At 41.6% G+C, this 24,127-nt stretch overlaps 1 protein-coding gene across 1 annotated transcript in view; it reads right to left on the minus strand.

The window, feature by feature from the left end:
• The window catches only part of AR (androgen receptor), a 185,875-nt gene extending 172,050 nt beyond the window's left edge, over window positions 1-13,825 (minus strand). The window contains exon 1 of the mRNA XM_027608800.2: window positions 11,166-13,825. Coding sequence (XP_027464601.1) covers window positions 11,166-12,682 — 1,517 coding nt within the window. The 5' untranslated portion in view covers window positions 12,683-13,825. The remainder of the gene's footprint in view (window positions 1-11,165) is intronic.
• Window positions 13,826-24,127: the final 10,302 nt, after the last annotated feature.

A 24,127-nucleotide genomic window follows, 5' to 3' on the forward strand; every position in this document is an offset into this window, starting at 1 on the left:
ATAAGCCAGACTTCCTGGGTGTGCACACAAGCTCTGCTACTTCCCAGCTGTGTGACCTTTGGGCAAGTTATTTAACATAATTATAATATTTTGGTTTGATCGGATGCAGCAGCCAATTTGTGCGGTGTTCTGGTTTTTTATTCACGACTTAAATTACCTGGTTTAAGGTTTGGGTAAGAAGAAAAGACTCACTCTCTACCCCAAATGAGGTTTCAGAATAACACTGAGAAAAGAAGTACCGAGTCGGGATCCAGGAAAACTGAATTTATGTTCTAACTCTATTGCCAGCCTGTTGTTTCACCCTGGATAAGCCTCTACCCTCTCCTAGGCTTTCATCAAGTAAAAGGGGAGAGAAGAGAGGGCACCAAAGTTCTACATGATCTCTAATCAATCTTCATCTAATCTAATTAATCTAATTAATCCCAATTAATCTTGAACAGCAGGAAAGGTGAGGGCACTGCGTGAAAAATGAGAGGAAGCCATCAGGATGTTCACCAGACAAGTTAAACTTTATAAATCCAAAATCAAGCTCTTGATTCCTACCTGCCTCACACAATACCTGCTCTTACTTAACAATCTTCACCATCTCAGTAAATGGTAATCAGTTTTCAAATTGCTCAGATCGAAAGTCTGGCAATCAGCCTCAACTCCTCCCTTTTTCTCACAATGAATATCTAATCTGTCAATAAATGCCATTGGCTCTACCATCAGAACACATCCAGAATCCAGCCACTTCTCATGTCTTCCACCAATACCACCCTGGTCTAAACCACCATCATCTCTCCCCTAGATCACTGCGGTGGTCTCATCTCCCTGAGTCCCCCTTGCTCCTCCAGTCTCTTCTCCACACAGACAGTAAGTAAGCAAACAAATGCATGTACTATCAAAAAGTGGTAGCTGTTATGAAGAAGGATTCTGTTAAAATATAAGTCATATCACATTATTTCTCTGCTCAAAACCCTCCAATAAATCCCCATATCAGAGTAAAAACCAAAGTCCTAATGAAGACCTGTGATGCCCCTCATTAACTCTGATCTCATATGACTCTCCACTTACTTAAACTAGCCATACAGGCCTCCCTGCTGTCCTCCATCACACCAAGTGTGCTCCTATTTCAGGCCCTTTGTACCCGGGGTTGCTTGTGTCTGGAATAGTCTAACCCCAGATATCTCGGTGGTTTGCTTCTTCATTTCCTCCCTGTCTCTGCTCAAGTATCACCTTCTCAGTAAGGCCTTCTCTGATCAACAAATATAAAATAGTCTCTCCCACAGTGAATCTCTATCTCCCACAATCTGTTAAGCTGTTCTTCGTGACACATCTCTCACTACACTGTAAACTCCATAAAGGGAGGAATTTTTGTCTGCCTTTTTCATTGTTGTACATTGGTGTCTATTATAGAAGTTGGCAATATAATAAATGCTCCATAAGTATTTGTTGAATAAATGCAGATTATAAAGTCAGATGGTAGGTTATTCGCACCCAGATCTCTTATATAAACCAATCCACCAAACTCAGTCTCGTGAGTTAATAAGAGACCCAAAGCCTTACAAGCTTTACCAGTTTCTATTATTGATACCAATTAAGGTTCCTTTGCCTCTCTGAATCTCCTACTTCCTGAATATGACGTGAGAGAGATGTGGGATTTAAAAAAAAAAGGAACACTTGATTTGAGGAAGCAAGAGTGAGACGGAGATCCTAGCGGTGTCCCTTTAAAGCTGTTTGACTTTAGACATGTTACCTAACCTCTCTGACCATAATATGTACAGTGGGAGTAACAATAGAATAAAAGTATGAAGAGTATTATACCTAAAACCTGGCTACACGTACAGGGTAAGAAAAGAGGATGAAATGCAGGAATGGGATATGAAACTGATCCGTAAACTGTAAAGTGCTACTGGAATATATCCAAGGTCACTGCTCCCAGCTTCACATTCAGAAAAAGGTATTAAGGAATCAGTGTTACTAAAAATGGTTTTTTGCACTTTGGGAAGGGACATCCCAGATAAAACACTAAGTACCACAATGACTTACTTATTGTCTGGTAGTAGGTGGCTCTGGCTCAAGTTAGCCTGTACAAAGGAGGCCAACCATTCCCAGGGAATTCCAGCCGCAGGACACTTGCAGTCCCCCTAGCGGCCAGATTGTGGGACTACACCTCCACAAGCAAAGAATCTGCTCAACCCACAGAAAACAGAATCCATGATTAAAAGGGTGGGCCATTTCAAAAAGCTACATCATCGAATTCAACAAAGCCCTTATTAAAAAGAAAAAAAAACTTTAATGTGCCCCTTACTCCCAGAATTGTTTGATCTGTACTTCTCACTTCCCTTCCCTCCCTTAACTAACACCCTGAAATCCAATTCATACCTCAAAGCTAGCCACCATGATCAATGGAAACCCTGAGAGCAGAATAATAATTCTTAATTTAACCACCAGACTAGACACCTTCATTGGCTCTCACACCAAAAATAGGCCCATAAATCACCCTCAATTTTAATTAATTCCTCATATTATTACAGATATCAAACTTGTTCCCAGCATGTGCAATAATATAACCAAAGAAACTGAGGAAGAAACTAGTAACTAACTTGACTGGGGTGGTACTTCTGAAAAAATAGAAATATATTTCAACCCCTCACTCATTACCTTTACAGAGGTACCACTTCCTGGTGTTTGAAATATCCATCAAGACCTATAATCTATTGCTAGAGTTCAATCATGTCCCCACTTAATCCATAAAGGATAAGAGGCAGCCACAGGTAGTACTGCTGACCAAATTCAGCCCACACTGATCCATTTCTTTTTCAAATGCCTTCATTTTAAAAAAAGCCGTGCCATACAATCCAGCATCTCTCATCATACTGGCATCACAGTGTTGCCATTCTGTTTTGTTTTTTTTTTGTTGTTGTTGTTGTTTTTTTAATGGTTATAAACTTATTGAGGATAGTGATCTCAAGATTCTTCTGAATTGTGTCCTTTTTACCCTAACCTCCTTATAGCACACAGGTAGGCATACAGCAGGTGCTTAATGAAAAGTGGTTGATTGATGTGTACTTTTAAAAAGATCACTTTAATAGGGTCATTTGTAAAGACAGCCAGGTCACGATAGGACCTTGTACAAGTTCAGTGGCCTGCCGTTTATGCACCATTATCAAGACACAATAGCTGGAGCTAATTAGATATGACCCTTAGCCTAGAGTGTTAGTGAGGCCAAAGTTCAGTCCCTTTATAGGTAAATTGTATCTTTGCTTCATGGTTATAGAGTCCATCCCCGAAAAGAAGCCCAAATCATATGAGAGTAAATGAACCATTTCCTCATCTAGAAATACACACCAGAAAGAGTGGTGGCATTTATTGTATCCAAAGGACAACACATAAAAACATAAAATTATGACTCCAGCTGTTTACACAAACCTAAAGATAAGCCAGATATAGCTAGTTATTTCTTTGACCTAGTTTGCATTTGTTACCTCTCCATGTTAGTTTTGTGTGTAGAAATTATTAATTCCTCATCTCCTTGCTAATAGTTTCCAAATCCAAATACTAAAAGGGGACTATTAACCGCATAAACCTTATTAGGTTTCTTTCCTACTGTTCTCTAAAGACCTGATAATTTTAGAGGCATTCTTCTATTCATCCAGAATTCATACCAATTTCAATTTACAGCTAAAGAAAATTGAGAACAGTGTCCCTGTGTGGCCTTCATATAGGCTGAGACAAAGTATGCTTTAACTTTAGTACAGCAACAGGAACGTGCCTCTTAAGTCCCAGACATGTTCAGAGCTCAGGTACTTTCAGCAGGGTTGTGGGATACAAGGTCAACATACAAAAATCAGTTCTATCGCTATATACTGGCAGGGAACAATTTAAAAGGGATATAAAGAAAATTATTTCATTTATGATAGTATTAAAAATTAAAATATTTAGGAATAAATCTAACAAAAGTACAAAATTTATACTCTTAAAGCTACAGAACACTGTTGAGAAAGAGCTAAATAAATGGAAAGATCCCATGGTCACAGATCAGAAGATTAAACATTGATTGTTAAGATGGCAACACTCCCCAGATTGATCTACAGATTCAATGCAACCTGTATCAGATTCTCAACTGGTTTCTTTGTAGAAACTGACAAACTGATCCTAAAATTAATACAGAAATTCAAGGGACCCAGAAAGGCCAAAAGAACAATCTTAAAAAGAACAGAGTTGGAGGAGTCACACTTCATCATTTCAAAACTTACCAAGCACCTACAGTAATTAAGACAGTGTGGTACTGCTAAAAGAGCAGTGGAATACAATTCAGAGTCTAGAAATAAAACTTCACATTTATAGTCAACTGATTTTATACAAAGGGTGCCAAGACAGTTAAATGAGGAAGATTCCACAAATGGTGTTGTGATGACTACACCATTTGTTGATAGCTACATGCAAAAGAATGAAGTTGGACCGCTACTCACATCTTATGAGTTATTTAAAAACTGAAAATTGGTCAAAAACCTAAACTTAACAGTTAGGAAGGAAACGTAGGTGTGAATCTTTGTGACCTTCGATTAGTCAAAGCCTTCTTATATATGACACCAAAATCACAAGCCACCTAAGAAAACAATAGATTGGACTTTATAAAAATTCAAAATGTCTGTGCTTCAATGGATACCATTAAGAAAATGAAAAGACAATTCACAGAATGTGATAAATATTCACAAATCGTAATTTGTTACAGGACCTGTATCCAGAATACATTAAAAAACTTTTGCAACTCAATAATAAAAAGACAAATAATCCAATTAAAAATGAGCAAATTTCTGGATAGAGATTTTCCCAAAAAAAGATACACAAACAGCCAATAAGGACATGAAAATATGGTCAATATTATTGCTCATTAAAGAAAGGCAAATGAAAAACCATTTTGAGATACCACTTCACACATACTAAGGACAACTATAATTAAAAAGACAGTACGTATTGGCACGATGTAGAACCACTGGAACCCTCATATTTTGCTGGTGAAATTGTAAACTGGTGCAATTACAAAAACAGTTTGGGAGTTCCTTAAAGGGTCAAACAGAGAGTTACTGTATGATCCTGAAACTCCATTCTTAGGTATGTACCCAAAAGAATTAAAAATATTATGTTCACACACCCACAAAAAATTTGTATGAATTTTCATAAATGTTCATAGCAGCATCATAGAAGTCAAAAGGTGGAAACAACTATAATGTTCATCAATTGATGCATAGGTAGATAAAATGTGATACATCCATATAATGGAACATTATTTGGTAATAAAAAGGAATGAAATATCGATACCTGCTTCAACATGGATGAACGTTGAAAGTATTATTCTATATGAAGGAAGCTAGTCACCAAAGATCACATATGGCATGATTCCATTTAAATGAAATGTTAAAATAAGCAAACCCATAGAGACCAAAAGTAGATTGGTGCTTGATAGTTGCTCAGTGTTTGGCAGGGTGGGGGGTGGGGTGACGCTAGGTGATTGAAATATTTTAAAATAGTGGTGATGGTTTCCCAACTCTGAATGTACTAATATACTAAAAACCTTTGAATTGCACTTTTTTTGAAATACTGTATTTATTTGAGAGAGAGAGGGAGACAGAATGAGCATGAGGTGGGGCAGGGGCAGAGGGAGAAGCAGGCTCCCCACAGAGCAGGGAGCCCCATATGGGGCTGGATTCCAGGACCCCGGGATCATGACATGAGCCGAAGGCAGACGCTTAACCCACAGCCACCCAGGCGTCCTGAACTGCACACTTTTAATGGATGAAAATGAATTATGTTTCACTGAAGCTGTTATTAAAAAAATAAAATAAAACTCAGGTACTACCTGATCTAAATTGGCAGCATTCTCAGGTAACCAGCACTTTAGAGCTATAAGCTTATCTGGATGAGCCACTCTCAACCCTAATGTGGCCTGCAGGTTGGCAGCAGGAAATGGTTTAAGAGAGAAAGGGTGGCAGCACCCATGAATGTGCAAGGAATTGTGCCTAATTCACAGTCCTATCATTTCCGGCAATAGCCACTGACAGTAGCCCTTACTGAGCACCAATCTAAAACATCTATCAGGTGGGAAGCTGGTAGAAAAAAAGCTGGGAAGTGCTGCTCTAGAGAGGTTTCTCCACATGGTAAACAAATGTTATAGAAAACTCAACTATTTCTATACCCTCAATTAGCAAAGGGTTGTTCGCTAAGCATCCTCTTGGCCTACTCAAACTTACGTGTTAGCCAGTAAACTATAAGACACTGGGGCTTTTCTTTGAAAAGGTGCTCTAAATATGAGATTTCATAATTCTCTTCAATATGACAAATGCCAACCCATACTGGTAACTGCAGAGAACATTACAAGCAATGGAAAAAAAAAAAAAAAAAGGTCAGCTTTGTGTTTAAGATGAGGATAACTTAACTCTGAATTCAACATTTCAGAACTTGATGGAATGCTGGTAGGGGAAGTCTGAGGTAGAACAGTTTCTTCAATATCATTCTTTGTTTTCAAATGATTACTTTACATAGCATCAACATATTTATTAGCCCAGCCAGACACTTCGAAGAAGCATCCTCACACACAGATTTAGGTATTGCTTGTGAAAGTGTGGTGGAGGTCTGACCCAGCACAGTCTCAGTGAGGGTCCAGTTATTTTCAGGCTTTGAGAGAAGGTTGCCAAAATGGCCAGTAAACAGAGACAGAGATCAAAAGAGAGAGACAGCGGCTGGGCTGGCAAAATATTTCATTAAATCACCAAGGCCTCAAGCCATCTAGTTCAGCTCCCTCAGCAACTGTTGAATTAGGCTCTAACCTGAGGCCAAAAAAGCCCAGCTATTAATTTTGCAATCCCCTCAAGTCATCTAGCCTTAAGAGAAGGGCTGGCATTGATCTGATTGGTTACTCTCCAGATTAAAAAAAAAAAATCTTTAGGAGCATGCCACAGGTGTAATGAGGAAAATATCCCAAAAAGTAGAAAGAAGTGTCTATGTTTCCATTGAGTTAAAAGCATGAAAGGAGAGAAATGAAAGAAAATCCGGGACATGCAGCACTTGAGGAAGCTGCAGACAAAGAGAAAATGGTGGAGGTAGGGGGTGGGGAGAGGTTTCCTTTTCCCTCTCTGACCAACCTCACAAAACTTGATTTTTGTTTGCTTTCCATTTTTCAGAATCATGATTTCAGGTTTGGTTATAAAATAAGTCCCTTGCTTGCCACTCCCAGCCTACATTCTGTTCCCTGTTTGAGCAGACTTCCAAATGAAACTGGTGGTCTCTATACCACCATGGGAAAAAAAAATAACAAAACTGTCCAGGTCCCTAACTCCAACTCATAATCCCACCAAGAGCGTCACAGTACAAGTAGGAGTCAGAATCCTAAGGATTCATTGTTTTAAATGTGTATATGTACACCACAGGAGAAAATTATTACAGGGAAGAAAAACACTTATAGAAAATTAAATGTGCCAGCAAATTCAATATATTATATCAAAGTTTACAACTCAAAGAATGGAAGTCTGATGAGGTAAAATTAGCCCTGGCAAGAAAGTGCCCCAAAGTGACCCTGCAATTGGAAGGCTACAAGCGTCTTGGAAAATATCTTTTACTGATGCTAACCTTTGGCCGAGCTAAAAGAGATACTCTGTGGACAACAAAGAGGAGCCTTCCATCAGTACATCTTGCACATATTTCCAAATGGGGTACCACCCATTGTGGCTACTTGGTCCTCTGGTTCTGATCACTGGTACTCAAACATAACTCACTAGTTATTTGCTGACAATGGAGAAAGGATGCTTCTTTCCAACATACTGACTCTCAAGGACTATGGACAGAAAAAGCATCAGACTATCTCGGTCCCAAAGCAAAATTCAGCGTTAGGAAAAAAAACAAAAACCACTCCTTGCAAAATAGTCATAAAAACTTGTTCGATAACTAAAGAGGGGAGAGGAGATGGAAAGGGGATTAATAAAATGCCTTTCTTTTAAATAACTAAGAGGGAAAAAAGCAGGATTTGCTGATCTCAAAGCACTACAAAAATATTACCTATTATAAAGATAAGAATAAATTACCAAGAGAAAAATTCTTTTTGCATCCAGATAATTAATCTAAATCCTAACTCTTATTCTGGCACTTGCTTCCTTGGGCCTCAGCTCCCAAGAATATTTTTTCATATTATTGTGCTGCTTTCTGGAATATAAAAGGTCTTACTTCTGTCAAGTGGGCAGGTGGTCTATTAACAAAGTTGTAGTCTTGTTTGATCTCTGAAAGACAGCTCCATTAAATATCATCAGGGTTGTACAGAAAGCCCCATCGCTTTTTATTCTTCCTTCTGTTCAAAGCACATGCTTAAACTTAAGTTGTTGTTGTTTTTTTCTTTTTTTTTTTTAAAGGACCACCTTCAGTTTCTCCTTCGGCCTCTCTCCTTTGAGCAGAAACATTGTAGATGTATAAGAACATAGAGTTATTTCAAAAGTTACTAAAGTTAACCCCCCCCAATTAACTAATGTGTATGAACACACACACAATTGGGAAAGGAGGAATCCGACATTATTGGAAGCCTCTAGAGTTTTTAGATTTTTAATTCAAATTTAGCACGTAATGCATGCAATACAGACAGGGTGGAAGCTCTGGCTTTGGCTTAAAAAATCCCTTGCCTTTCACCAGATTATGCCCCAATAAAGTGAGGGAAAGAAAGATAAAGTAAGAAAATGTCAACTTTTAGACTGGGGTTGGTTGCATTTTGATGAAATTGATAAATTTTCAAAAAACTGACTCAACGATTTTCTATATCCTAGAAATGAAAATTCTTCGTCAACCCACAAGACAGGAATCCCAGTTTTCTCTTTCACTAGACTCTCATAGCCAGTGCTGCAACCACAAACCGGGGAAGATTAATAATCTTTTACTTTCTTTGGGTACTGCTAAATTCTCACTAGTTAAGGTCATTAATTTAAGCAGGTCTTTCTAACAGAGACATTTTCCCACTAAGACCTGGGATAAAATAACCTAGCTTACTGCACACCTCATGGGAAGAACTTTTTGCTTTCTATAGCTACTTCCTGAAATTCTCAGGTTATATTTTCAAAGAAGCACATCCCTTGGGGCGCCTGAGTGGCTCAGTCGTTAAGTGTCTGCCTTCGGTTCAGGCTGTCTCTCTCTCTGTCAAATAAATAAATAAAATCTTCAAAAAAAGAAACACATCCCTTAACAAAGATGTGGAATTGCTCATTTCCTCCCTATTAACTGAGTTAACTGTTGGGGAGGGTGTGCAGAAGAGAAAAGGTTCCAGTTTAACATCATGGTTATGTCAAGAAGCACCTGAGACATCCCCATCCCTCAAAAAATTTCACAGGACTAGCAACAACCCTAGGGGAAAAAAATTAACCCTACCAAGTAAATCTGTTCTTATAAAATGAAGAAAAATTCCACAGTATAACCACATTGCAAAAATAATTTAAAAAAAAAACAAACTAACTGGAAAACATTTTGATGATATAAATAAACCCTTTGAAAATTCTGTAAGCTAAACACTTAAAATCTAATACTAGGATGTAAAGGCTGGTAAGAAGCTGTTTCTTCAATAGCCCAAAAAATAATACTTTATGAAATCCTATCCTCCGCGTTCTGTCCTAGCACTGTTCTATCAACCTTCCAAGAAAAAAAGCATCAGTAAAAGGAGGCAAATTGTTGGGTTTAACTCACCAAAGATGCTAAGGCTAACAAAGAAATTTTGGAAAAGTCACAGATAAAACAAAACAGCTAAAGCAAGACGTAACAAGACACAACTCCAAGGGGACATAAGTACTCAGCACACCTAAGGAGTTAGTTCCTTGGTTAGTATTCCCTCCCTCATGGAGATAAACTAATACCTTTGGTGGGGGGGTAGGGGGGAGAATCTTCAACATGATCTCCAAGAAGCTCAACAAATGTAGGAATAATTTTTAATAAGCAAGGTGAAATCGACCACCACTTTTTTCATGTCCTAATTAAAACTCATGGGCAAAATTATGGCTCATAGGTCCCTAACAGTTCTTACTAAGTTTGTTAGAGGTAGCAGCTCATGTTTTAAAATGCAAGCACATCTAATATAACACTGTATGTCACCTATACTTTAATAAAAAAAATGCAAGCATATTCTTAAAATGAAGGAATATATTGAAGAGCCTCACTCCTCCCTCCCAAAAGCAATTTCTGAGCACACTGGAATAGCAGGAAATTCTTTAAAAAAATTTCCAACACTTTATAAGTCAGAATCAAGCCTGGCTAAATTATTCATTAAAAGAACATTCTCTTTTATGGATCTGATGCAAACTTGAAGTAGGGGACTGTGGATCTGCTGTACTCCATAGAGAAAATAAACTCTTTACAAGACCGAACCAAGCAGCTACGTCCAGTATGGTCAACCTATGAGAGCAAATACTGCCCAGTGTTTACCAAGAAAGTTGTCCTCTCGTTTCCCTCTACCTTTGCCTGCTCGGATTCTCTCTGTGGACTTCCAACCCTGGGGTAACTCCTCAGTTGTTGCCAGGGAAGGAACTTCACCCTGTCTTCACACAGCGTCCCTCAGAACCCAGAGAACTCAGACCTTCTTTCCCTAATCCGGCACCTCCATTTTATGTCTTTGGAGGAGGCGGACTGAGAAAAATTTGGGCCAGTCTTTTTGCCTTTAACCTGCCAAGACCGGCCACAGGCTGGAGGGCAAACCCTAACACACTCTAAGAGGTGAAACCGCCCATAATTCCTGTCCAGGTTCTCAGATTTGGGAAGAGGGATGAGAAAAAGTACTGGAGGACTTAAGAGCTTTATTTCTGAAGGTGGCTCTTACTACTGGATTTAAGTTTGGAGCCTTTGGGACATAGAGCACCGTGAGGTACTAAGGATTTCAAGAGGCTGGAGGTGGGGGAGGTGTTATTAAGGTATCTGGAAGGACACACACCAGCACCCAGGGCTCTCAGTGGTGGGGACTGGTGCACACAGTGGGGCTTCTGAGCACAATGGTCTTATCTTTGGCAGGCTAGGAGTACCCAGAAGGCTCCAGATTCAGGACGGCCCTTTTTATGGAACACTGTTGAGCTCTTGCAGGGGTAGAGTGTTCCCGCAGGTAGAAGAGGAGAGATACCCCAGAACGCCGACTAACTCTACATTCAAAGACATGTCTAGGAGAAACTTACCGCATGTCCCCATACGGTCCGGAGTAGCTCTCCATCCAGGGACCCATCTCGCTTTTGACACAACTGGGACTCGGATAGGGCACTCTGCTCATCACACCGCCGGGATACCACACATCAGGTGGAGGGAAGTCACCTTCCTGGCCTGCCAACCCCTGAGGTGGCCGAGTGTAGCCATAGGGGGTTACAGACCCTGCCTCGCCAGCGCTGCCGCCTCCGCTCCCGCCACAGGGCCCGTACAGCTGCTGGCCTTCTTCTGCTGTGAAGAGAGTGTGCCAGGAAGAGGAGGCAGTGGCCGAGGGTGAGCCTGAGCTGGGTCCCACTGCACCCCCGCCATGCAGGCTCGCCAGATCCCCGTAACGGCATTGTGCCGCTGCAGCCGCCCAGGCGCTGCCATAGTCCAGCGGGTTTTCCAGCTTGATACGGGTGTGAGGATGGGGAGGTGTCGGAGGGGGCGGCGGCCCGGCTAGGGAGAGCGGAAAGTTGTAGTAGTCGCGACTCTGATAAGCTGCCGCTTCATCTAGCGCTCCAGACTTGTAGAGAGAAAGGGTGGATGGCAGCTCAAGTGTCCCGGAGACCCCTGCTTCACCGCTGCCCGAACAAACCAGGCTGTCGCCATCCAACCCTTTGGCATAACCTGCCTTGAAAGGGGAATACTCAGAAGTTTCTTCGGTGCCCTTGCCTGGGCCGTCATCCAGAAGAGAACCTTTGCATTCGGCCAGCGGGGCGCAAGGACGTACAGCGGGTGGACCTCCCAGGAGCGGGGCGTACATGCAATCCCCCCGAAGCTGTTCCCCAGGACTCAGATGCTCCAACGCCTCCACACCCAAGCCCATGGACACCGACACTGCCTTACACAACTCCTTGGCGCTGTCTGAGATGGTCGAACTGCCCCCTAGGTAACTGTCCTTGGAGGAGGTGGGAGCACCAGCGGCCTCCCTAGCTCTCCCGCTGCTGCTACCTTCCGATGCTACCTCCTGCTGCTGCTGCTGCTGAAGGAGTTGCATGGTGCCGGCCTCGCTCAGGATGTCTTTAAGATCGGTGGAACAGCTACCTAAGCCCGGGAAAGTGGGGCCCAGCAGGGACAACGTGGATGGGGCAGCTGAGTCATCCTCGTCCGGTGGTGCTGGCTGCTGCTGCTGCAGCCCCTTGCCGGTGGCTGAAGCAGCTCCAGGCTCTGGAACGCAGCCGCTCTCCGTATGGCCCTTGGGGGCTGGCTGCTGTTGGGAAGGCTGCTGTTCCTCGTCCAGGGCCAGGTAGCCTGTGGGGCCTCTGCTCTGGGCTTGGGGAGAGCCATCGTCACCCTGCTGTTGCTGCTGCCGAGGACTGGTCTCCTGCGGCTGCTGCTGCTGCTGCTGCAAACGGGCGCCGGGAGGTGCTGCGCTCGCGGCCTCAGGGTGCCGGGGGCCCGGATTCTGGATCACTTCGCGCACGCTCTGGAACAGGTTCTGGAAAGCTCCTCGATAGGTTTTGGACGGCGGCCGGGGGTAAACCCTCCCTAGCCCTAACTGTACCTCCATCCTTGAGCTTGGCTGACTCTTCCGCCTAATTCCTTTATTCCGCTTGCTTCCCCTTCTCTAGCTGAGAAGAGTTCAACAGGCTGCGATGCGGTAGTCACTGCAGCTAATTGCCCACCTGCGGGAAGCTCCTGGGAAGGAAACTTGCAGGAATAACCACGCAAGAGCACTCTGACAGCCTCGAAGTCTCCTGCCCAGGAAAACACGCGCTGGACACGATCTGCCCTGCTAGGCTCACAGTCTGTTCGTGAAATCTTGGGAGGGTAGAGTCAAAAGATGCCCAAGTCTTGAAGGAAACAAAACAAAAACAAGGAAAACCCTCTGCCTTCCAAATTCAGTGTCCACTGAAGCAGGTGCAAATAGGAACCGGGTTATTCTCTTTTTGTTTTATTTTGGGTTTGGGGGTTTGTTTTGTTTGGTTGTGTTTTTGTTTTTGTTTTTAATTGTCGATTGAAGCCCTCACTGCCCTCTGCCCTTTCATTGTTTGGTCTCTGGCCCTGCAAACTGAGGGCGCGGGGGGGGGGCGGTGTAGCTCCTGCGTGCAGGAGATGGAAAGGGAATGAGCGGAACCTGGGGGCCGGCCCAGCGTACCGCCTAACTAGCCGGGTCCCAGCTGCAAGTGCTGAAGCGGCTCGCCGGTCGCCCGGCTCCCCAGAGCCGTCTTTGCAACGTGCAGCTAGCTCGCCTGTTCGCAGCCAAAGGGAGTTACCTCTCTGCAAACTCCGGCTGGCCGCGCTGGGCCGACTGGGGTTGGGGGGGGGTAGGGAGACGGGCAGGGAGGAGCGGGCCGAGGCAGCAACAGGAGAGGAGACCCAGGGCGGGGAGTGGGGTGGAGGGGAAGAGGACAAAGGCAGCCGTCAGTCCTACCCGGCACTTTCCTCGCTTCCTCCGAGTCTCTAGCTGCTTTTAAAAACTTCACCGAAGAGGAAAGGGCAGCTGTTGGGGCGGCGGCTTCAAGCCACCGTGCTGCAAGAAGCGTTCGCTGTCGCCGGAGCCCAGCTGGGGTTGACGCGGTACGTCCCTTCAGCTCCTGTCCGGCACTGGAGCGGCTAGCTCCGTCGCTTTCCTCTGTTGCCTCTTCTGCCTCCCGGTTTGCTCGGGACCCTCCAGCTCTCCCAGAACGCTGGCTCCCTGGGATCTCGGAAGGGGCGCTGGGAGGTGGAGAGCAAATGCAACAGTTTGCTAGTCGGGTCCCGCCCCCGCCGGGCCGGCCTCCTTGCCTTCCCACCTCCTTTCTCCCTCCCCTCCCCTTTCCTTTTCTCCCCTCCCCTCGCGGCGCGCTAACGCCGGGTGGCTTTGGAGGAATGAGTGCTGGCGCAGCGTGGGTGAAGGCAGGAGTGGATAGCTGTAGCCCAGGAGGGCCCTAGCTCCCTGAATACCTCTTACTTTCGGGGACCAGGCTTGAGGTGCCAGAGCTGAAGCTTTAACCTGGAGCTTTATTTTGAAGACAGGGCTAAGCGGAGCTCCCGAAGGCCAGCGCTTACAGATTTGGTTCCGAAGTCCAATCTCAAAACAGACTCTGCTTGTGTGTGAGGGGGAAGGGAGTAGGTAGGGGCGATGTGAGTACCAGTGCGTCAGGAGAGGGACTATATGTTCAAAAGCAGACAGAAGCACAGACGGGAGAGTCTTCTACAAACTGAGGAAGAAGCTATGGCCAAGGCAGCTGATACTTGCTGAAACCTTTCAAATTTCTCCGTAGGGGTAGACTGGGCCTTGTGGCATGATGCCAGTTGCTCTAGGAACCCTCTGCCTAATAACCAGAGGTCATTTCTACCCTCTTCTCTTCCTGTTTTCCCGTCTAATTGCCTCTAAACATACACTTCTCATCTACCCAGCGTGCAAAGGCAAAATCACCCAGATAAGCAGGCAAACACACAAACACCAGAAACGTTGGTCATGTACACAAGGACCTCGATTTTGTCCAGGGTTTTGCAGCGGTGCTCTTGCTCTTCCAAGTTGCCTTGCATATTTTAAGCTTGCAAACTGCACTATTCAAGGAATGGAAACCACATATGACTGCTTTTCTTCTTCTTGGTGGACAGCTAGGAGTGGGGGGTGAAGTGGGATACTGCAATTGCTTCTTTATGGTGGAGGTACCATAGTCTTTCTGTAAAGATGGAGAGGCAGATGGGGATGGAAGAGTAGAAGTGGCAGGGTAGATCTATGGGAAAGGTTTCCCTTTGTGTCAGCAGAGGCCCTCAGCCTCCCTGGCCTTTAAATTTCTTACACCTCTAGATTTGGGCAGGGTCTGTCTCTCCCAAAATGTTGGTGGAGATTTTTGCGTGGATCTCTTCTACTTTTTACAGGCTTCCACAAAGACTTATCTTGTTCACAGCTAAGCATATGGGCATTTACTTACCCTGACCAACGGAGGTAACTTAATCCCACAGGCAGGGAAGAGTGGGTATGATCAGCTCTATTTTCCAGATGAAGACGTTGAAACAAGGACAAAATTTGTTCTATGTTCCACGTTAGTAGAACCTAAACTAGTCTTCCATCTCATTGCTATTTTAGCTAGATTAATCAATGTCAAGGGCACTTGGGCAAGAGTTATAAATGAACCTTCCAGAATGCAAAGGCCTAAGAAGCTTTTTACCTGAGGTGGTGAAAATTATCCCCTGGTATTTTAATGGATTCAGCCTTGCCTGGATATATCCCAAATATACCCCTCCCTGCCATTTTTAGTGAGGAATCTCACAAATCACCCCTTATGGTAAAGAAGCAGACTTATTCTTAGACATGTCAAATTGTAACAAGGCTAATTTTCAATTCCCCATTATAATAGGAAACAGGAATATGTAATTGAAATGCACAGATACTTTGAAAACTTTATTTGAATAGTCATCACAACCTCTAGTTCCACCAAAACTCTTAACTAGGGTTGCTCAAAGGGAATTGAGTCAGCTGGACTGGTGAGAAAGTCAAATGAAAATAACATAGGTCTCAGAGACAGGAGAACGGTCTACAGACTGACAATGAATCTCTTCCAATTCCTCAGCTTCAATTTCTTGCTCTGTGAAATGGGGAGAGAAGAAGGTAGAGGCTGGACTAGATGGTCTTTCTGACACCGACAATTTAGAGTGCTGTGACTAACTTAAGTTTTCTTCTTATTTACACCCAATAGACAGTGGGTACATGGAGGGGGTGCTAATGGTAGTGAAATGACGGATGGGGTAAAGAAGCCTTAAAAAATTAAGTTATGAAATAATTCTCTGAAGTTGCCCATTAAATAAATGGTAGCCCGACAGACATTTAAACCCAGGTGTGAAGGATTCCAAAGTTCATGTTGCTTCTACAATGCCAAAATTGTCTTCAGAGTTTTTTCATCAGAAAATTTTGGCCAATAATACCTACCTTAGAAGACTGAAGTGGTAGTTAGAGAAGATGATGGAACAACTTAGTAAACAGGAAAGCACTCTACAAATCTAAAGAATCACATTGTTAAGTTTTATTTTTAAAAGAGGTGTTATCAACATTTATATCTTTGTCAGGAAAGGCTAAGTACTGTGAACATAATAGGGCATCCACTTCATTCTGATTTTAAACTCTGATCTCCCTTCTCATTTTCTTCCCATGGCTTTAAAAAAGATCAAGAGACACTGTTGAATATTACATAAATTATGTGCTTGTACCATCTTTTTTCATCTTATTTTTCTTCTCCTTCTCCTTTTTCTTTGCAGTTAAGAAACTGCAACCAAATTAGCAACCAGTGGTGTCCTCTCAGGACATTTGAGGTGAGGGTAAGTTTTTGCCATTGGCTTCCTCTTCAATTTCAAGGGAGTTTTGTTACTGTAATTTTTCCTAGCTCCTTGCTTTGGAAAGCCAGAATGAACTGACCTTTAGAAAATGGTGGACATTCTCCCAGCTCCTGTAGGTTTCATTTCCTAAATATCTCACAAATCTGCCCAATTTTCTTCATCTCAGTTACTGCCAACCTAGTTCAAGGCACTTCCCTTTCTCACCTGGATCACAGTAAATTGTCTGTCTTTTTCACTCTTCCTTACCTAGAAGTCAGTTCTGCATTGAGCAGCCAGAGGGATTTTTAAAATTAAGACTTAATTTTTTAGAGCAAGTTAAGGTTCACAACAAAGCAAAGAAAGGCACAGTGATTTCCCATATGCCTCCTGCACCCACACATGCATAGCTTCCCCCATGATCAACATTCTCCTCCAGAGCAGTGTATTTGTAACAATTGAGGAACTTACACTGATACATTATACTCACCCAAAGTCCATTGTTTACATTAGGGTTAACTCTTGGTGTTGTACATTCTATGGGTTTGAACAATTGTATAATGGCATGTATCCATTACTATAGTATCATACAATGTGTTTTCATGGCCCTAAAAATCCTGTCTCCAAATATTTATTCCCTCCACCACTCCCTGGCCACCACTGATCTTTATACTGTCTCCATAGTTTTACCCTTTCCAGAATGTCAAATAGCTGGAATCATACGGTATGTGACCTTTCAGATTGGCTTCTTTCACTTAGTAATAGGCATTTAAGTTTCCTCCATGTCTTTCCATAACTTGATGGCTCATTACTTTTTAGTAACAAATAATATTCCATTGTCTGGACATACCACAGTTTATTTATCCAGTCATCTACTGAAGCACATCTTGGTTGCTTCCAAGTTTTGGCAATTATGAATAAAGTTGCCGTGAGTATTGTGTGTAGGCTTTTGTGTGGACTTAAGTTTTCAACTCCCTTGGGTAAATACCAAGGAGCATGATTCCTGGATCATACAGTAAAACTAAGTTTCGTTTTTTTTTTTTGTTTTTTTTTTAAAAGATTTTATTTATTTATTTGAGAGAGAGAGAATGAGAGATAGAGAGCACGAGAGGGAAGAGGGTCAGAGGGAGAAGCAGACTCCCTGCCGAGCAGGGAGCCCGATGTGGGACTCGATCCCGGGACTCCAGGATCATGACCTGAGCCGAAGGCAGTTGCTCAACCAACTGAGCCACCCAGGCGCCCGTAAGTTTAGTTTTGTAATAAACCACCAAACTATCTCCCAAAGTAGCTGTATCTTTTTGCATTGCCACCAGCATTTGTTGTTGTCAGTGCTCCAAATTTTGGTAGTTCTGGTAGTGGTATCTCATTGCTGTTTTAATTTGAATTTCCCTGATGACATATGCTGTGGAGTATATGTTTTCATATACTTCTTTGTCACTGAATATCTTCTTTGGTGAGGTGTCTGTTAAAGTCTTTGGCCCACTTTTTAATCTGGTTGTTTGTTTTCTTATTGTTGCATTTTAAGAGTTCTTTGTATATTTTGGATTACAGTCCTTTATTTGTGTGTCTTTTGCAAATATTTTATCCCAGTATGTACTTTTTTCTCATTCTGTTAACATTGTCTTTCACAGAGCAGAAGTTTTTAATTTTAATGAAGTCCAGTTTATCAATTCCTTTTTTTCATGGACCTTGCCTTTGGTGTTATTATCTAAAAAGTCATCACCACACCCAAGGTCATCTAGGGTTTCTCCTATGTTATCTTCTAGGATAGTTTTGCATTTTACATTTAGATCTGTGATCCATTTTGAGTTAATTTTTGTAAAGAGTGTAAGGTCTATCTGGATTTGTTGTGTTCTAGCACTATTTGTTGAAAAAACTATATTTGCTTCATTGTATGGCCATTGCTCCTTTGTCAATAATCAGTTGATTATATTTATGTGGGTCTATGTCTGTGGTTTCTATTCCAGAGGGATTTTTTAAAACAGCATAATTAAGGTATTATTGACATACAATAAATTACACATATTTGAAGTTGTACAAATTGATAACTTTGGACATATGCATATACTCTTGAAACCATCACCTAATCAAGATAGTGAAAATACCCATCATCCCAAAAGTTTCTTTTGTGCCCTTTTTTACTTTCTAAGACCTAAGAAATCTTTTTTAACCCAAGATCTCAAACTGTGTTTTTAAAAACCTGTTTTGATTTCTAGAAGTTTTATAGTTTTCAGTTTTACATTTATTTAGGTCTATAATCCATTTGAGTTATTTTATATATGGATATCCACTTCTTTTGTATATAGATGTCCTATTTTTTCAGCACCATTTTTGAAAAAAAAACCTATCCTTTTTCCTCTTAATTGCTTTTAGACCTTCGTTAATAATCATGTGTCAACATATGTTTGTTAGAGGTTTTTTTTTTTTAAGTTGAATCGGGTCATATTATTCTTCTACTTAAATTCTGTCTCTGGCTTTCCATTGTTCTTAGTATAAACATCAAATCTACATGATCTAATATCTCTCTACCTTTCTTTTCCTCCTGCTTTGTGAACTCCACTCATACTGCTTTTATTCAGAATTCCTCAAATGCCTGACAGTCCCCCCTGCCTTTGCATATGCTGTTCCTTGTACCTGAAATGTTGGTTCATCCTTTTCCCTGTTCATTAGTTAATGCCTATGCATACAGAACTTCCAGGAAGACTTCCTGGACCTCCTAGGCTAGCTCAGGTTCCTCACTCACCCACCTTTTAATATGTTTTAATAGTACCCAATATTTTTCTTTTGGAGGACTTCTCACAAATACAGTTAATATCAATTGTGCATTTACTTGTTTAAAATTTTCTTTCTTCACCAGACTGTAGGTGTGTTTCCTGAGAACATTGACCATGTAAGTTTTGTTCATCCTCAAGTCTTTAAAACTCAGCTTGGCATGGCACATGGTCAGTGCTCAATCAATACTGTTGAATAAAAGTATGGATTCTATTTCCACAGAATTGAAATTCTATTTCCAAACTAGGAGTTTGGCTTGGGGGGGTGGGGAGAGGGTTACCAAAACCCGTGTGGTTTCAGCATGTAATAAAACTTTCCTCTACCTACAAGTAAAGTAGAAAATCCCTCCAATTCATGTATTGAATGAGTATTTGCTAAGCACTTACTGCTTGCCAGGCTCTGTGCTAGGCACTGAGATTCACTGATAAATAAGACACTGTGGACTTTGTCTTTGGGAATTATTCAGAGTCTAGGAAGGAGAGTGAAGAATCATCTAAGAACATCTGAGTTGCTTTAGAAATGAGGAGTGAAGCTTATGAATAAACCCTCAGAGTTCTTCTCTCTAATGATTTGTGGATGTTTGCTATTTCTTCCACTTAGATGGTTATAAAGGATTACTTTCACAGCTCATATGTTCTTCCTGCTCCTCAATGTTGGAGCCTCCATCTCATTTTATCCTTTCCCACAGATCCAGCCCTAATTCCTCCCCTGACTACCCTCTTCCAGGCTATCTTCAACAGAATCAGAATCATAGGCCTATGTCTAAAAAGATAACTCTTCTCATTGCTCCTCTCTTCTATAACCTTCAATTGCCGATACCAGGGTTTTGGTTTTTTTTTTTTTTAAGTTTTATTTATTTATTTGAGAGAGAGAGAGAGAGAGAGAGAGAGAGAAAGCATAAACAGGAGGAGGGGCAGAAAGAGAGGGAGAGAGAATCCTTGAGCAGACTCCCCACTGAGCGTGGAGCCCCATGCATTGGATCCTAGGACCCTGAGATCATGACCTGAGCCAAAATCAAGGGTCAGCCTAATCTACTGAGCTTCCCAGGTGCCCCTACAACAGGAGTTTCAAACCCAAATGCCTCATGAGTAACAAAAGTGAATGAAGAGAACCTGGTATGAGATACATAAAGGGTAGGGTGGTGGAGGCTGTGATGAACTAGAGAGTACATGCCCCATCTAAAAGGGGCAGCTATCACTTAACTCCAACTGGTTGTTGCCAGGCAAGAATGCAGCTTTAGTATTTCAGATGTTCCATTATTTTTAAGAACAGTATTCTAGACTTTAATGTGAAATCTGAATTTTTTGAAGAAGTTGGTTACTAATTCAATTAGTTTAAAAACATCATGTAAGCCAATTATTTTCAACACCCTCCCCTGAAAAAAAAGACATGTCTACGGACAAGAATTAGTTTGTGGGCTGCCAATCTGCAACCTCTGGCCTGCAGGTTCAACTCCAAGTTCCGTAGCCTAGACTTTGAAGTCTGTCACAGTTAGGCCCTAATGCTTCTCTGTAGCCCTTTCTCCCATCTTGTTCTCTTATCAACCACCCACCACTTCAGCCACATCAGACTTCCTGGGCTCCCTCTGAACATATCCTACACTCTCAGGTCTGCCTACCTTTGGGTCATGCTGTTTACTTTTACTAAAATGTTATTCCCTCTCTTCCCTCGTGACCAAATTCAACATATTTTTCATAACACAGCTCAAATATTGAGTGCTCTGGGATGCATTACTGAATTTGTTAATCATAATTTACATAACATTTTATTTTTATCTCTTCCAAAAACACTTATCATAAACCAGATATTATCTATCTATCTATCTATCTATCTATCTATCTATCTATCTATCTATCTATCTATCTATCTATCTTATAACTCTTTCTCCTCTACCAGGCAGTATTCCCCTCTTTTGCATTGTCATTTATTAATTTTTCATTTGTTTAACAAATGTGTGGAACTCCTACTATATGCCAGGCACTCTACTGGGCACTGGGACTGAGAGCTCTAAATGTTCCATTTAACCAAACTATAGGTATAAAATGTAAATGCAAGCAGATTACAAAAGTAGTATGAGAGAGAGGTTTGTCCACACCTCTGCTATTTGACTGCTAACAATGATAGTTAACTAGGAGTTCCTTGTGAGGAACTGGCATTACAGGTCATTAATAATTACTTACTTTTGCACAAGAAATCAGGTGAGTAAGTCTTATCTCTATTTTGTAGAGGGGGAAACTGAGGCTCGGAAATATTAAATAATTTGTCCAAAGTCAGCTGATGGGGGCAGGGCCAGTACCATGACTCTAGTTGTTTTATCACAAAACAACTAACCTCTTACCACTAGGCCTCAGCTGCCTCTCTGATGCTCTGCTGAAATGCCCTGCTTATCGATAGCATGCAGACTCAACATTAGATAACTAAAAGCAGTATTGAATATATGGTATAGCAAGGCATTTTCTAACAGGTTTTACAATTACATTTGATGAAGAATAAAAGTACTTTTCACTTCCGTTTATATGTTACATGACCTCTGGCTAATCTCCCAGGTCAGACCTTTTTACTTTTTTTGTAAAATGGAGATAATAATAATTTCCTTCTTAACAATTTGTTGTGAAAACAAACAAACAAAAGAATGCAAAGAAAACATGTAACAAGGAATATCTTAAAAATTTGTCCATTATGTGCCAATTTGTAATCCTTACAACAGTTCTGCAAGGAAAGTATTATTGTTTGTCATTATTCCCATTTTAAGATGACAGTATTGATGTGGGACTAGAACTTGAACCCTGCTGTGTTTGACACAAAACAATGTTATATTGCTTCTCAGGCGTTAGGCAACAGTTAATTACTGGTATCATCTGCATAGTGCTATTTACTTTTCAAAATGCCTAAGGATGACCCCAAGTTCAGGTGCCAGGGATAACATTTAGGATTCAAAGTTTAAACTCCACATTTAAAAGGTTTCAAAACATGTGAAGCAGAGGTCAAAAGTTGGGAATCATTTCAGCAAGACCCCTTTCTTCCCACCCACATCTTATGCTTCCCCAGCAGAAGGGCCCTATTCTGTCCTACTCTGGAAATGTCCTTGGCAGCACTTGTTGCTGAAAAACACATTTGTAGGTGGCAATGTACAAGGAATCTTGGCTCGTATTTGTTTTGGCTTTGCCAGGTACTGAGGAGGAAATCAAGAGCTGCCAAAAGGGAAAGTGACCATCAGTCAGAGTACGTATGTCCCTTATGGACCTTTAAGAATGAAGTGTTCTGGGGAAATCAGAGTAAAGCCAGAAGACACACTTGAGATCACTGTTATCCTTCATAGTAGCAGAGCCTCCCTGTAGAGTTCAAATCCAGGAGAGGTGAACCACTGAACAACTGCCATCATATCCATGTATTTTCTCTGGATTAACCAAAAAGAGTGGGGGGAGTGCCTTCACCCTATCTCTGTGATGTCTCTACAGCTTTGGGCTCCGACAGCAGTGATCCTTGCACAGGACAATGGGGTTCACAAAGAATATTTGCATATAGTACCTCAGTCAGTTTTCATAGCAACTTTTGGAATTAAGCAGAGTGTGCATGATTAGCTCTGTTACACAGAAGAGGAACCTGTCCTCTGAACCTGATGTGACTTGCCCAAGGTCATTCAGCTATTCAGATGCAGAGAAATATGGGGCCATCATTCTTTGTTAGAGTTCTTTCTTCCACACCAGAATGTTCAGTGATCAGTCCTCCTCAACAAGTGATCCCCTGTCCCCAGAGAAACAGATTATGTGCAGCTAACTAAAAACTTCGGTTAGGGTTGGACTAGCTCTGTCTAAAAATTAGGATAAATTCTCTAGAATCATTTCCTGGCCACTGCTTTTGAGCATGAGTGACAGTGAAGCCACAAGAGGGTAGAGCTGAGGCTGTGTTATAGTTGGATTCATACAGTCTTTTGCTATTGCCTTCCTGTATATGACTTCCCTCAGAGAAGTATGACCTATATCACAAGTCTCTGAGAAAAGGCCCCCACCCCTTAGGTTCCACCCTGACCCAGGGCAGCTAACTCCTTAGAATATCATGAATCAATCTGTAAACATTAAAAATTTCTTTAATTTCTGACTGAGTTAAAATGTAAATTAACGGAAGAAAGAGGCAGCATTGTTATACTCTGCAAAGTGGAGTTATTAGTAGAAATTCTTGTACTTTACCTAATGAATCACAAATAGTGTTTTGATATTTGTCAGTTGAAAATCTGTTACTTTATTTAAATAGATGATTCAAGGTTGTGTATACTGGAATTGTGGATTATTATGATCAAAGCCATAGAGAAAAGCAAACAGTATTTTTCAACAGACCAAAACTGATTACATTCTCATAGAACTGCAAAGGATACTGATTCTGGTTGTTTTCCTTCCTGAATCAGCTTAAACCTGGAACTAAAGCGAATTCAAATACAATGATCAAATACTAGCTTATCACCAATAACCCCTTTGTCTCCTATCTAACATGACCATTCCTTAGTCATCTGCTTTCCAACGCTGGCCAAACTGCAATTACATGTGCTATGGCAGTGCCCAGAAAACTTGTCTACAAAGCTGTTAAAAGCAGCTCCTGTCACAGATAGCAAACCAGGACAGGGACATGAACACAAAAGTAGTACAGTATTGCAAGAGCATTTGTATTGTATCATCAGATTGAAATGAAAGGGCCTCATATAGAAATAGCTAGGACAAGCTAGGTCTCTTATCACCAGAGTCTATGCAATGGATTATAATAGCAGCTAATATTTATTACAAACTTATTATGTGCTCACCATCCTTTTAAGAGCCAAGCATAAGCTAGTTTATTTAATACTAGGAGTGCTTACTCTGTGCTTGGCCATTTTCCTAACAGCTTTACGCAAATTAACTCATTTAATCCTCACAACAATCTTATGAGAAAAATACTATTTTTACTCTTATTT

Source organism: Zalophus californianus, chromosome X (assembly GCF_009762305.2).
Source record: "Zalophus californianus isolate mZalCal1 chromosome X, mZalCal1.pri.v2, whole genome shotgun sequence".
NCBI lineage: Eukaryota > Metazoa > Chordata > Mammalia > Carnivora > Otariidae > Zalophus > Zalophus californianus.